The 16,797-nt window shown below is 35.2% G+C and overlaps 1 protein-coding gene across 1 annotated transcript in view; it reads right to left on the bottom strand.

The window, feature by feature from the left end:
* The window catches only part of Tet (Ten-Eleven Translocation (TET) family protein), a 94,331-nt gene that overhangs the window by 11,222 nt on the left and 66,312 nt on the right, over positions 1–16,797 (bottom strand). Inside the window, 1 exon segment of the mRNA XM_064034249.1 lies at positions 617–786. Coding sequence (XP_063890319.1) covers positions 617–786 — 170 coding nt within the window.

Here is a 16,797-nt window from a genome sequence, read left to right as displayed (position 1 = left end):
TAGTAAAGTTAGTTACTTCGTTAAGATTAATTGAAGAGCCATAATACTAAAGGAACTTTCATAGCTTACTACCTCTACGTAGCTACCAGTATATCAAATTGCATAATTTCGTTATACAGGAATGGTAACCACTAACGTGCATCCTAGGTCTTAATTTGTGCAGAACCTAATCAAGTCCAAGATGAAGATTGACTCGAAGCTAAATTGGATCTATCATTTCCTTTTAGCAAAATGAACGGGAACTGCATTGTACGTATCTGCATAACGTCGTTTAGAACGATGAAGGTTCTATATTACTTGAGTTTATTATTGGATTAACAGACTCTAATTCGTATCGCTTAGATTCTACAAGAAGTACTGACATATGCAAGGAAACTGCTTTTTTGCGTAAGATGTCTTTTTTTAGTATTAAGGCATCTAATATACCAAGACTATCCATAGGCTCGTTAGTTCGGCAAACGAAGATAACTAAGAAGATAACGAAGAGAACTAAGGGCCGACTACCTACGACTACGACGAAACCTGGGAGAGTATGACGGGCCAACCGAGGTTCTACATATGAGAACCGATACCCATCTCCGATTATTCGGAAGAAAATTACTAAGTAGATCCTTACCATGGGCTGGCTAGGGTGTTCCTGCTTCATAGCGGGCGTGGTTGCCGGGGCTGGGCTCGGCGCTGCCGGTGCTTGGGGCGCTGGGCTCGGAGACGCTGCGGCGGCCACGCCTGGCACCCGCCGCCTGCCACTCCCGCTGTACCTCCGAGGGGCTTGCGACCGCGGTAGCTCTGTGGAGAACGATGGAGATTAGATGATGGAAAAGCAAAGGGTAATGTTGATAGAGGAGTAGTCCATGTTAAAGGCCACCAGACAGATTTGATAAAACTCAGACACTAGGGAGGGTTTGTTAGGTGACTAAACTTGCAGCTCACTTGATAAGAAGGTAGAGGAGTTAGAGATCATTATAATGACAGCAAAATTGCTGAAAAGGTTATCTTATTTTAGGTATATGATCGCAATAATCCTTTATTCCTGCATTGCATATTGGTAATAATACCATAATTTAAGATATTTAGACAGTTGCAAATAAGATGGCGAAAGAAGTACAAGGAAGGAGAAAGCAGATTTCTTCGTAATAAATAGGTAAAAGACTGTTAAGTAGAGTCAGCCGTATTAATTTTCTAAGAAAATGAGAATGAGTGACAATGAAAAGAAGGAGGAAAAGACAAAATGAATTGACTCGGTGACCAATGATTAAAAAGATACATTCAATCGAGTTTCAAGAAAGAAAAACAGTTTTAAAATGAAAGATCTAATCGAAGATCCAATGTTTAAAAGTAAAATAACTTTGTTCCGTTTTTCAGCTCTGTGGCTCGAACCGCAATAAGCTGGCAACTAAAAGGTACTTATATGGAATTGAACGAAATTGGATCCTATATTTTCAGACATTCCGTCTAGGAAAAGTTAGGATTGTAATCCCTAGATGTTGTATAGTTTGTTTTGTTGTTTTGAACGTTATTTGATTGAAATCAGTAACAATGTTCGTAGATCAATTAATTCTAGAATTAAAAAAATATACTACAAATATTAAATGCAAAGCTCAAATTATACTAGACAAGTAAAACAATAATGATTATTAAAATAACAATCATGTAGGTTTCCGAACAAGCACTTTCACACAAAACTAGAACCATAACCAATATTATTCCTTATAAAGGTTTCTTCAATAAGCTGGCCGGTAATAACCGACGAACATTAACGGTAATGCAGCCTATATATCTCAACAGCGTCTTCCTTTTTCAAATCGAGCGCCACGATTGGCCGATTCAAACCGGCAACGACCGAACTCTAGCCGATTGCGCTTCGTAATTTTAAGATTGGAAATAGAAAATTCAAAATTACACGTCAGACGTTGTTATTAGTTATTACATGGTGTAATGAGGCCTATTTACAGTGATTCGATGTGTTTGTAATATAAATAGCGGTTTACCGGTTGGATTGCGTTGTTAATTCGTACCCTGCAATGTTGCTTGGCTATACTTAGCTGGCTATTGAGTAAAACTGTTTTTCTTTACCGAGAATTACATGAACATTATACATAACGAGATTAACATCCAAAGATACTTCATCTTAAAAGAGAAGAATCTAATGGTCTTTCTAATCCAATAGAGCAACAAAAACACATGAGCAATTTCTTAACAAAAAAATATCAATTTAGAGCTAACGAAACGTGAAACGGTGTTACAAATAGGAATGCATGATTGAAGTGATGTGAAGATGTATGGTTCCGTGGTCAGAGCGGCGTGCGATGGTCGCACGGTAGACTGCACCCTGGTTATAGTATATCGGTTACTAGTATATTGCTTATTAAGTATAACCCAGTTTTACAATCGACCAATTGTGAAATTGGTTACATAGAAGTTTTAATTGTAATTTTGGAGAAATAAAGCTTTAGAATGTTTAGTATGAAATATTTCCTAAACACATTAAATATCATATTACCAAATCATGTTACCATATTGCGTTGTTATAATTCCACGTCAGAGGCCGTCAGGCGGATTTGAGAAAACTCTGACACTAGGGCTTGTTAGGTGCTTAAACCTAAGCTCACTTGATTAGAAGAAGATATTACCAAACCTATCTTTTTATTAAAAAGTGAAACGAAATCTTTACTTTTTAATTTAAAATAATCATGACAGCGTAGAAAAAGGGTACCTATAACAAACGAGTATTGTGATCAATCAAACGGAGGCTACATCGTCGTAATGGATTAGCCGCTTTTTGAGATTTAAAAGATTAATTACTTTTTGCATTCCAAGTTCCAACGTTAGATATAAAGACTACAAATGTACATTAAATTAGGTACTTACATTTTAAAATATTTTTCAGTGAGGAATTTCATAGAACATTTAGGTAATCTCGCTCATGACATAGGGTTTTAATAGTTCTCCAGTTTATTTATAGAGTTTACTTTCTACATTGATATATAGCATCGTTTTAAGTGCCAGCTATAAAAAAAAAACTGTATTTGTACTAAGTAGGTTCCTCTTTCAAAAACTTTTATTTACAAAACTTTTTATTCTTCCCTTCGTTGCACTATTTGAATGCATTTCAATCTTCGTTAACATTAGAAGCAGCTGTGTTCAAAATGATTTCTTTTGAATTATAAAAATATGAAATATAATATTTCTGATGCTTAAAAATTGAATGTTATTGAATTCTATTATTATGAGTTTTTATGCAATTGTTGAGGAGCCGTTTAATGGGATTATTGATAGTTCTATTGAACTTGGTATCAGGTAGACTCGAAGGCCAATGCGGATAAGCTGGATTTTTTTATTTATTCTCATACGGCTGGGAATTAGCAATACCCAAGGATAAAATCTTGTTACTAAAATTAGGATGAACGTAAAAAAATTTGAAATGAAAATGAATTGTACTCATTTGATTCCTTCATGCTATCTAAATATTCAAGAGCCATGAACAGTCAGGAAAAGTTTAATTTTGCTGAAATACTTTTAGTAATGATTTCAAAACTTTTCCGCGATTTTCACATGGAAGTATCGAGAGGGCTTTCAGTTATTTTTGACTGTGAATATTTGAGACGTATACACACCGTCACTTCCCAACAATAAGTCAAAATTCAGGCACAATGACAAAGCAAGCCGTACATTAGTCGTAAACAAAGGACTTTGTCCGGGCCACAAGTTGCCCGGCCCGGGAACATCGCTTTTGTTCAACTTTGTGTAACTGGCTTTAGGCTTTATTTAATTGTCTTTGGGATCTAACACGGACTGGGATCATAATCCGCTGGTAAAGTCCTAATGTCGACGGCCACTTAACTGCTATTTATCGTCCACAATTGTTTAACTTATGAACATTTATATCTCATTATTATTTATATTCATATTCATATTATTTATTTGCATTCCACAATGTATAAAATAGGTGTAACAATATGGCTTAGAGCTAGGTACAATTGTGGACCCTGTAGGCACAGCAAAATAAAATTAAAATTAAACTTACAACTAACATAATAATTAATAAATCTATAGAGAGAAAAAATATATAAAAATCCAACAATTGAGCTTATTATTAAACATAAAAAAAATTGTGTAGGAACAAGCATAAGACTAGTCAACTAAACTATAAAACTATAGGCTATAAACAATTAGATAACACGTATTCACTAAAAATACTAAAACAAAATATTGCAAGATCGGAAAGTGTGATGTGTTATGTACTGTGTTGTGTGTAGACAATATTGTTATCGTTCATGTATTCGTTTATTGAGTAGTAGGCTTTGTTAGTAAGGATGTTTTTGAGTGCGCGTATGAATTTATTTTGGCTTGTTTCATTTTTTAAAGATTCTGGTAATTTATTGTATATTTTGATAGACATTACATAAGGGCTATTGGTGTGAAGTGTCATGTGTGAAGAGGGAAGCATTAACATGTTTTTGTGTCTGACTGGACGATTGTTGTGTTTATTTCCGCGGGTTATGAAAAAGTTTATATTATTTCTTACAAATTTACATATTTCCAGGATATAAATAGATGGTAGTGTTAATATTCGATACTTAATATAAATAGGTTTACAACTGTCGGTTTGCTCTATATTTTCTATTATTCGGATTAATTTCTTTGGAGGATGAATATTTAGTTAAAAGTATGAATTTAATTTCAAAGTTTACTACAAGCTACAAATAGTGTGTTTACTTCAAGAAATAAACATCTTTAAACTATATTTGGATTGGGACACGGCCTTCATTCGAACTAGAGCTTCAAGCGGAACAAATATTTGTATGGCCTAGAAGTTCCGAATCTAGCATTTTATGAATGCTGTACTGTTCTGCTGTAGGAAAAATTCTTGGTAAAAAATAAGTTTTTTTTTTTATTATAGGTAATATAACATACAAAGGTGCTTCAGTATCGCGTGTTTATCAGTGCATGTGTTCTTCAAGGTCAGTTCTTTGATCTTTTTGGCAGAATATCAAAATCCGTAACACATTTCTTGTGACTAGTCATTAATATCGCACAGTATTTACATTTTCTACAATTCATTGTTTGTTTCCCCGCAATGATTTACGTCGGTTGTAATTCTTACGTTAGTATTTTACGTTGTTTTATTCAAAATAAATATGGCGACGGTTATGGCTGAATAAATTTTATTTACGACTCGTCCATCACGAGATTTCTGTGATAAATATTAAGAATTGCATAATATTGAATTTATTTATTGCAGCTGAAAGGAGAATGGAGAGTCAATATTAATTTTGATGCCGATATTACAATATTTATTAATAGCTGTCATTGATGTACCCTTTTGAAAGGAAATCATTGACCCTTCGTCTCATTTGTGACGTTTTGTCTCCAAAATGGTAGGCTACAGAAATATACTTTTTATCCCTTAAACTCAGCAGTATACCGTACCTATGTAGTACCTATACTATGTAACTACATATGTATGAACTATGGAAGATTAAAATTACATTCTCATAATATAATTGCATTACGGAACTAGACAGAATATCTTTCCTTATTTGCACAGTTCAAAATAACCATGGTTCTTTCCATAGGGAAGCGATTAACGTTATTTGATAGTAGTTATCAAAATAGGTTGTTTGCCGTGATCGATCAAACGTATTTCGGGTTGGCGTAACCGCGACCTACTTAGATAGTCTTATCGCTACGTTCACATAATTAATGGTGCTATGATACCTTGCCTTCAAAAATATGGCGCAGTTTTCTTGGATGGAGTTTTGATGGTGTGAATTGCAGGAAAAGTATGCATTATGGTGTATAAATTACGGGGCATAGGTGTGATATATAATTATATATGTACCTACAACGTGTACTATTTAATGTTTTAATAATACTGAAGTCTGTGAAGGTTTATTTTATAATGTATCGAACATTTTATAACTAAAGCTTGAATACGGAAAACTATTTTCTGTTTAGGTTATAAGCCCTGTAATCCATACTTCCAGTAATGACAATCCTGCGAAGACTTCTTTAGGTGCCATTTCAAATTCTTAAAACCATCCTTCATTAATATTTCTTCAGCCACATAGTCAGCTCATTATGAACAAAACAAAAACTGATAGACACAAACCCCATAGCCGTTTATTAAGTACATCCGTATCGTGCACAATCCCCCATTAATTCACCATGGAAGTAAATGAATCACCTACAACGACATTACAAGTATTCTCTAGATACTAATCGTTTTACATACATAATATAATATTTTGTACATTTTGTAGTTAGTAAATTATATTTGCATCCCCCTTATAAATCGTGCTTCGTGCGAAAGATTTATGTTTTCACTCCACGGTAATATATTGTTAGATTGCTATTAATTTATCTTGTTGTGTGTTATAACTTTGTAGATTCTAATCGGGGAAATGAGACAAAATTATTTTAGTAGTGACTAATATTCAAATGTTAAACTGGCTTTTGAAATCTTCCTGCTCAGTGACTTTCATGACATGGGTGCTATTAAAACGAAAGAGTGGTTGAAAACTTGCAGTTTCTACAAATGAGACATTAGTCGCTTATTCCCAAATAAACGTAAATAGTGAAGACATCAACAATCTTGTAAGACAGTTATCATCTATCACAAGTCTCATAAACCATCGCTCAAAATATTTGCTATTTAAACTATTTCGCTTGCCAAGCGCATTTGTATCTTTATTTATTTTAGCAACATTTTACTAGTTTCCTAAAGTCGTTGATGGAGAGTTGCGAATTCAGCTATTCAATTATTTTAGTAACAAAATGCGTCTACATATTTGATAAATGTGTGATGGCCATGATCATGCTCTTCACACTCTTTCCTTCCTATAAGAAGGACTACAACCAATATTTGGTTAGTTATTTTTGTTACAAGTTTTACTACGAACTCACCACGTGTTGAACGTAAATCTACTATGGATAACATTAAATATTCAAACTTTACTACTACTACTATACTACCAATGTCACCCATTAAAGCCCTAACAGATGGTTCTATTATTTCAACTCCCGAATTAGAAAGATAGGTCACACTACAGGGGTTAATCACTAAATGGGTGGAGGAGAAAGTAAAGATGATAAAAATATTTTGGTGCAAGAAACTAAATATGTATTTAGTAAGGCTATGTTTGAGCTATGATGTGTATTTAAAAACTAATTATAGGTACACATTGTGTTAGACCAAGAAACACTGTGTAATGAGAATTAGGATGATGAAGATTGTAAATCAGGAAAAACTGAAGGTACTATGATAATCAGAAAACTTCAGAAAGAAGACAAGATGGTTTGTAACGAAAGATTTGATTCATTAAATAATAATACTGGGCACAAAGTCCAAAGCAATGCAACGAACGCAAAACCTTAAAAATCGGAAAAAGAAATATCAAAAAGAATCAAAGACAACATTATTTTAAAAGGTAAAATGAAGACGTTATTCCGTATTGTCATACGTCACATTCAGTCCCAGGTCAGGCGAACACATGTAGGTGTAGTAGACATGGATTACACAAGTGGCAGTCATTGTGGGACACGTGAACCACCACGTTGGCCGGCGGCTATTCTTGAACGCGCCGGGTGTGAGCGCAAGTAGTGTAAGGTATGGGAGGAGCGGAATGAACTTGGATTGATATTATGAAAGAACTACTTTGAAAAATAATACAGGGAGAGAATGTGTGATTGTATGCGATTTTGAAGAAGACATTGACATTAGATACGTAGAAGACGTTAATGATGCTAGACTGTCGTTTGTTTTGGATGTCTATGGAAATAAGAATGAAGATACTGTCGAAGTTCTTGGTTTCTTTTCTGAGGAACGGGGTCTAATAGAGTATTTGTAGTTAATGAGATTGAGGAAGAAGGTTAAAGCTTTAGTAGAAAAGTATTTAAAATAAATAAAATCTGATGAACTAGACGTCAAGAACATGAGAAAATAATATTTTCAACCAGCAGTTAAGTTGGCAAGAAATAAAATCGCTATTTCCTACTGCCTGCGCTGCACCTAGCCTAATAAGTATATTTCAGTGTTGTAGTTCGTGAATGGCATATGTTTTCTCAGCATATTGCACAAGTTATTAATTTATTTCCTTCATTATTGCAAGGCACATGTTAATTCCTTGTTGTTTCATTTGTACAGGAGTTAATATTCGTAATTGAGTTGTTGCAATTTTGTAAAAATTATGCATAAGAAGAACTGAATTGTAATTTTAATTTCCATTTGCAACTTCCAGTTACAGTAATGAAATCATGATGCAATCTTTATCGAGGTTGACAATCAAGACAATTCAAAAAAAGAATCTATCGATAACTTTGAAAATGGGTATAAGAGCAGGGCTACGAATTTGGCTAACATTGGTAAACCTACGGCCATAAGAGTAGAGCAAGCCTTAAAATCAATTGTAGCAGATACACAGACTTTATAGTTATTGCTCCAATATCCACGAATAACAGGTCCATTTTCTATCGTCGTTTCAACGAAACCGCGTATTCGTGGTCGCAGGATGGTCGTTCCACGCGGTGGATCGACGAACCACAGGCGACCGAACGACCAACAATGGCGCCGCAGTTTGCCGTAAACTGTGTTCAAGGTTTTGCGCATTTGCTCAGCAGCGGTTTGGCGGGCGGACGCCTAAATGCGCGGCTTACCGCTGCCCCAAACGATTTTACCTTCAATAAAGCGCGAAATAAATAGTAACAGGTTGGTTTTCCTCGGCGGGTTTCAACGCCTTTTGCTTACCTAAATCTGGAAGGTCGCCATCATTATCGACTGTGTTATTTTCAGCAACTATTTCGGGATTGACATTGTCCGTACTTAATTAATTACTGAATAAAATCAATCAACTAATTCAGGGCCTGTCACTAATTATAGATTTTTCCGCTAATTAATATTCCGTGACCTTTTCATTTAATTTAGGCTGTGTACGTTGTTATTTTGTTAAGAACTAATTGAATTCTAAACAAACTATGTGCACGTGCCTAATATGCTATTTTAAACTGCCATAAGGATACAGGAAAAAATCAAGGTTATCAAGTCAGAAAAGTTTTTTAGACATGTCTGGACAAGTTAAGATATTTTTTTCTGGCAAGTTTTAGCCTGTGCGTATTTTGAATATAGTTACTAAAACTATAGACACATTTGATTACCACATCGTTACACAATTCAATAAATCGGATAACAACTTAGAAATCATGACAAATGACAGTCGCAAACCACGACAGAGATATTGTTGAAGACTATTTAACAAGAAGTGGCACATTTGTCTCAAGACAAAAAGAAGAAGAAATAAAATTACCAAAGACACTTCCATTCCATAGAACGCAGTAACTCCGTGATCAGTTTAACTGAACACGAAGGTTACTAGCATTGTACTTCGATTGATCCTTAACCTTCCTACATTGGGTCTATTGTGGCGGGAATTGATTGCTTCCGGTGTTGCCCGATGTCTTTTTATTGTGTACGCAACTAAGCTATTTGCTGGACGACAAGTGGCTCAGCCGTACAAGTCTGGAATGTTCCAGAGATTCTAGAAAGAATTGAGGTATCGTTAAGTCTTTAAATAAAACTTGATGAATCGATCAACGAATTGGAAGAGTATGAAGACAAAGATAAGAATATAAGTGAACATAATATATAAGTAAATAAAGACGCTACATTAAATACGTCGATAGAAAAATAAACATCCAACAAAACAAGAAGATTTATACGTTTCCTTATTAGGAAGCACTCGTTAGTGGAGACCCAAAAACGAATGAAGATAAAGAAGGGAGACCAAAACAAAACAATGTCGATGCAATCATATTGAAAATAACAACGGAATATCTGAAAGTATAAACAGGTAAAACGGTCTCGAAATAATGCGATTTGACCAAGGTAACCGGCGTCCCAAGGTTACACCACATAACACTGATGTGACTAATTGAATCCTCCTTGAGGATGCAATAGAGATGACACCGTTCCATTAAGTAGATTAAGGACCAATTTGTCCAACACTCCAAGTGGACAAGTATGAAAAAGTCATTTGTCAAGAGACCGAAAAGTTTTGACTTCAAGTTTTTTCTGAAGATAATTTTGACTCATGACTACGAAGTCACTAAAGAGAGACCCTTTTTTGAAACAGGAAATATTTCGAAATGGCTGCAAAAAGCTTTAAAAAGGTCATATCAAAGAGGTCCATCAAAATTCAAATTCGAAATCCAATCAAATTACAGATTCACAAATCTGGCCCATCAATTTGATGTTCCAATATTGTCTAAAACGGGCTCGAATACCCAATATTATTACGGCATCACGATGTTTGGATATCATGAGCGGATGTTATGAAAATAACCAGGCAAATTATTAGCAATTGTTGCCATGATCATTTGTTATTTAATAAACATCACAGCTATTGTTATCACACAATAACATAACAATAGAATGTGGTAGAAAGTACTGTTATACAATACCATTTTGTCTAGCTGCTATAACATAATCAATTTCATTTATTTTAGGTCTACATATCTTAGATGTGACGTTTTCTGTCTTTGTAGGTTCATTTTTGTTACTATTTAAATCAACTATTTTGCGATTATGTACTTTCTGTTCCATCTTTACAGATTTTAGGTCAACGAAGATTATTTAGGCAAGCACTGCAACAAAACTTTTGCAAAACGTTTTAAAATGCAACGGATTCGGGAGTTTCTCAAGTTTGACTGAACTTTATACTTTCTTATATTTCCATTAAATTCCAAATACTTTTAAGCTATATCACTGTCAAAAACAGTTCAGAGAACTTTCGAAAGGGAAAACCGAGGCTAAAAATACAGCACAAAGAATACTTCATTTTAGTCACATTTCCAGGAAAGTTCCTAGTCAAAGAATAAATGTCATTAGCATTCATAGACTCTGCAATCATAACAAAATTAGCAATAGTTATGTATGAGGGAAATTAATTATGAAAATATACGAGAAACGTAACAGCCTATTATATCTGTTTAGTCGTCATAATCTTATTCAAGAGTACTCCATAGCCTATGTTTTGACTTACGGCACAGATCCTTGAGACATTTTGAGATAGGTATGCAAAACATCATTTTTATTAAGACTATAAATCGTCGTAAGGTTTCTTTTGTAATATATTTACCTATTTGTAAACAGGAGTGTATGACCATTTACATATCAAAGACAGCAAGCAGGATACTTGATGAAGTTACAAAGAAGGTAAAATCAAAAATACCATATCACATTAGGTCATCAGAGAACAAATTTCCTTTGCCTTACCCTCCCGCCCATTTTCCTTGCAAGCTATAACTCAACAATAGATAACATTTAGACACACTGTGTGGTGTACTTACAAATCAGTCACAGGCTGGCTGGTAAATCTAACAGTGCTGAGATAAACAGGACATTTGCATTGGACCCCACACCAATCAACATTTGGCATTGTGAGACATTGCATTTATTTAATAAATATTACGATTTAATATCAATAGTGTGGCATTTTAGGTAGAACATGAAAACAAATTTGAATGGTGCAATTCGGAATTTTAAGTTAAATCTTGTTGGCTAACAAGCAGGGCTTGTGCAAATCTTGTTCTGGCTACTAGTTGAAAATACTTTGAAAGCATCTGTGAGTTTATTTGAAAACGTCAAATATATCATGTATCAATATGATACACAAAAATCAAAGAAGGTAAAAACCAATCGACTCCATGTTTATATAACAAAGAAAACAAAGAACTGAAGCACTTTAGAATACTTTCTATTATCTCATTTATAAGATGAAAATTAAATTCTCCCTTATTAAACACTCGCTATAGAACAATGTAGGTAAATTTTAATAAATAAATAAGTGGGAGGAGGGGAGGGTGGCATCGAAATCCTCCCGAGGTCGTTGACCCATCGACTGCCCCCTCCGTGCAACCCTCACGACGTATGAACCTTCGCGGATGTGATGTGTCTTAGTACCTATGTATTTTAAAATATTCTCCATACATAGGCAGCAGTTTCACAGAATATCTTGATTGAAATGAGGGTGAGAGAATTACATGAGAATAAAAGACGAAGAGAAACTTAATCTGAAATTGAATGAAAAACCAGTTGACACTGAGACCGTATTGGCGATAAATATGAGTTGGAAGAAAGTAAATATTGAAGCTAACGCATAAGACATGCATATACCCTAAAACAGCTGTTAGACGAAAGATACCTTTAAAGACAGGACATTAATTAGTACCTACTTTCAAGCATCAACTAATGAGCTAATTGTTACTAAAAAGAAAAACAGGAAACATTAAACGTCATATACACAAAAAGTACTGACGATTTACAAAAGGTAACGAACTACAAATTAGTAAAGAAAAAGATAAGCAAATGTTATATTGAAAAAGAAAACAAAAAGAAAAGATAAACGTGCAAAAAAGAAATTGCAACTAAAAAGAAACGAGACAAAGGTGCGAGAAACAATGCGTAAGACAAGGATAAAAATATATTTACCTTGATGTCTTTTATTTGAAAACTTGTAAGACCTGTAAACAACAAACACGGTACATTAGTGTTGTTAAACATTACATTACATTGTGTAAGATCATTGAACATCTTTGGCAGTCGTTACGGGTAGTCAGAAGCCGCTGTTAAAGTCTGTCAACCAGTCTTAAAACTGGGTTGCCCTGGACAAGGTTGAGAAGGTCAGATATAGTCGCTTCCTTTTAAAACACTGGTACTCAGCTGCATCCCGTTAGACTGGAAGTCGATCCCAACATAGTTGGGAAAAAGGCTCGAAGATGATGATGTTACCAAACGTAACTTTAGATTTTCAATTCCATCATTCAAATACCAAAACTCTTTATAAATCCAGTAAAAACTTTTCACATAGGTGTACTTCCAAATACATGGCCACTATAAAGTTAAAAACGAATGCTCTAAATTCAAATTCGAAATTCGTTATCCAACTGTCAGAAACGAAACTCCAAAGTCAGCCATATTGAATAACAAAGTTCACAGAAAGCTCGCTATCATAGTTAATTTGTAGTTAAGTTTAAATAAACAAAGTCCTGATTGATAAACTTTGACCATGCGGGCCGGGTTATCGACCGGACATGTCTGTAAACCCGGGTAACTGATAAAACCGGATGAACGTTGTCTAGGTAGCGCGAGGAGTATTTGTTGCGATTGTTATTACAAGTGTAGCTTATCATTTTACGTGAAAGCTTATCGCTTATTTTGAATGTAAAGACTCACATATATTTAAGTATTAATGTTAATCTATGCTAATATAATAAAGAGGAAACAATTTTGGTCTGTTTGTTTGTTTGTACCCTAAAGCCTCAGAAAGTATTGTACCGATTTGAAAAATACTTTCAATGTTGGAAAGCTACACTCTTCTCGAATAGGCTTAGATGTAGGCTATATTTTATCACAAAACTCAATATTTTTCATTCTATTTCGTGTAGTCTAATCGTGAAGTAATTTTGTAAAAATAAAATCTCCTTTGATTATTTATGTAAACTGAAGTCCATGACGTCATTGACGAGGAATTAAGGCAAAGTTTAAGTGATTCATACAATGATGAATAGAGAAAGGCATTCTTTGCAATTTACTCATCGAACACAATAGGGATCGATAAGTTTTAGCGAATATTACACGACGATATATTGTAGCTGCTCAAAAATTACAAACGCTTGAGTCATTCTCATTACATTTTATCTTTAGACTTTATAACTATTTTAAATTAACTCTTATATACTACTTAAACGCACAATTGAATATTGTAAAATATACTTACATATAGTTCATATTCTCAAAAGCTACGAGCATTTTACACTGAATAATAATTTTCATAACATCTACCTGAACAGGCTTGACTGAAAAGTTCTATAGCTCTCTCGCCTTTTGTGTCTATTTATATCAGAAGGTCTTCCAACTCAAGGTAGGCATAATAATTTGAAGGTTTTACCTCAGGCGCGCCTAAAATGTCGTAATTTTCGCCATTTTTATTTTTACTGTCACTGGTTGAAAACCGCTTGAAATGTTCTTCTTTCGAGATTCAAATGGTTTATGTTTCATTTTATTTAACCTATTCCATTTCCAAAAGCAGAGGTTTAACAACCAACCAGCTTCTAAAAAGTATTTATGTATATCTAAAAAAGTTTTGTAATTTAAAACAAAAATTGAAATTAGAATCGTTGAGAAACTTTGTTGTACTGAAAACGGTAAGTTTGATATATTCTCCTCAAGTATCGTTAATTATAAGGTCGATATCCGGAGGCGGTCCGGTTATCGACCGGTTGGCGAAGTGACCCGGCTGAGACGGATTTCAACCGGGCATAGTCGTTTGTTGTTGCCATAGGTCCGGGACGTTTATTTATCTTTACTTGAAAATTATAGAAATCTACAAGGATTATAGTCTTTCATCTAGATTTGCATCTTTTATAGTCTTAACTGAAAATATAACTTTAGTCATTGGGCATGTTAAAACGGGTCTTGAAGAAAAGCACTCCAATACCACAATAATCTTAATCAGAAAATGTCAAACGCAACTTACGAGAAAAGCAACCAAAATGATTGCTCCAAGCGATTTTTCTTTCCTATCCTCTAAGCTTAGAGTTTTATATCCCCAACATTTTCATCAGGTGAAGCATCATAAAATCCCTTGTCACAAGTACATGCATATACACATAACTCATCTTTTGTTGCACCGTCGGATAAACAATACCACTCGATTTATTATTACTGCCCACAGTTGTCAGAATTGGAATAAAGAAAATAATGTTTCGAACAAATTGTTCTTTCGTTTTGTACCACGGAAAATTCTGTTTGGACTGAGTCCGTATTTTATTTAGTTACTTACTAGAAATTATGTTTTGTAAAAGATGGCAGCAAAATTTCCTATTTTTAGATCCCAGTTGTGTATTAAATATAACACTCTTGCTTTGCAAACTTTAATAGAGAATTTGCCCTATTTTTTACGAAAAGCTAACAGAAAAATGAGTCACAATAGCACGTCTATGTCAGGAGCGGTCATCGATAAGGTAACGAGAGCCAAACAGACGGTTATCCGGGTCTCGAACGTCCGGCTATTTGTCACCATGTCGCAAGTGAACTCCGGGACAATACAAGATAAAACCACTGATATCTTCCTTGTATATAAAGCATTTTACAGGCAAACTAAGGTCATCTATATAGAAAAATATGACATTCAGTGGTCCTCTATAATTCATTAATTTAAAACAATAGCGGACGTTGCGTCCTCATTATAAAACAATTGGAACTGAATCGCCACAATGACAGCGAATGGGTGTCATTCAGAACTCTTGAAATATTCCTAAACTACATGTGATAGATCACTGTGACGTGCATTAGTCTGGTCGCAGACGGGTAGCGGAGAATGTGTAGCGGCGGCGTGCGACGGCTCACGCATAGTTTCGCACATCCGAGCTCCACGGCCGGGTAAGTCGACGGGTAAAGTTCAAGGGCCGTCTGCCGCACGTCTACGCGTATTCCCGAGCGACCGGATATATTTCACCCGCACTTGGCACCCGGCTTACCAGTTCTTTGCACGAACACCCGAGGTGTAAACACGCCAGAGAAAGTTCACACGTTCGTGGTTTAACGACGGTTTTATTGCCACTAGACTGCAGCTAGACTATTGCTAGTTTAATTTTATATTTTACTTCGCGGAATTGGCCATTCAAAACGTTGTACTTTACAATTTCTCGGCGCGTTATGGTTGCGCGTTATTGCGAACGTTGGCGCTTATACGTACTACGTTTCCGTCGGCAACGATAAGCCTATCTTATCTTGGAAGTTCGTGCGGAAATATTTTCAAGTTATTTTTCCTTCTGGCGAAAATAGAACAGTAAATAAATCTGTATTGAAATAAACGGGCAAAAGAGGTAAACGTCCGTATTGTCGGCGCGTGACGGCTCCAAGTTCAAGGCGGGATCCGCAGGAGTGCGGGATATCTTACGCTTGTCACCCGATCCGATCCCGGGGCCCTCGCTCGGGAAATATGAGGAGGGCGCCCCGGAGCCGGACCGTGAATGAAGTCATTTGGCTCTGTTTGTAAACAACGTTTAGGATTGCTCTTTGATTGTTTGTACTGATAAACTTTGAGAGACGGCTGTAGAAAATTCTAACTTTCTCTTGGAAAGGTTAATTGCATTTTAAATGTCGGTTAAGTGGCCTAGTGGCATTACGATTATCATTTAAGGTGTTATTAATCTTGCAGTGTAGCATCTTATATCGACTCACACAGATAGCTCCAGTTTTGGCCAAGGTCTTCTTAAATCCCAGCCATAAACTGCAGAATAGCAGTGTTCGTAGTACAAGCTAGTGAGTTCTCTCGGCACGTGGCGCATGAATGGAATAATATGGAAGTGACGTCGCATGCGTGACTGGACGCCACGCGGTCTCAACCACTTACTTGCGATTACGTTCATATAAAAACAACTTGTTACTATCGATTGCTTTTTGTTGTTGTTGTTTATACGAGTCAGCTGGTTGCTCAACCAGTTCTGAGTCACTTGGTTAATTGGTTGAAGTGAACCTGCTACTGTATTTTCAATTTTCACACCTTATTGACTCTCTTTAAAGAATAATGTACAGTCTATTTATGTCTTTAGTTCCTGTTTGTTCGAGAAATTATCTATCAGATAAATATAGCTATCTAATCGTTTATTACAGTGCAAGTTTATAAATAGCATTATATTTTTCTTTGTAAGGACCTTTACCCGCTTTCCACGTGTCTAATACCAAGAGCTAGGCTAATCAAATTCTAAAGCCGAGTATAAAAATACTTTTTGCTACTA

This window comes from Helicoverpa armigera, chromosome 4 (genome assembly GCF_030705265.1).
Source record: "Helicoverpa armigera isolate CAAS_96S chromosome 4, ASM3070526v1, whole genome shotgun sequence".
Taxonomy (NCBI): Eukaryota; Metazoa; Arthropoda; class Insecta; order Lepidoptera; family Noctuidae; genus Helicoverpa; species Helicoverpa armigera.
Note: the sequence above shows the minus strand (reverse complement) of the source record. Positions and strands in the feature narration are given on the sequence as shown.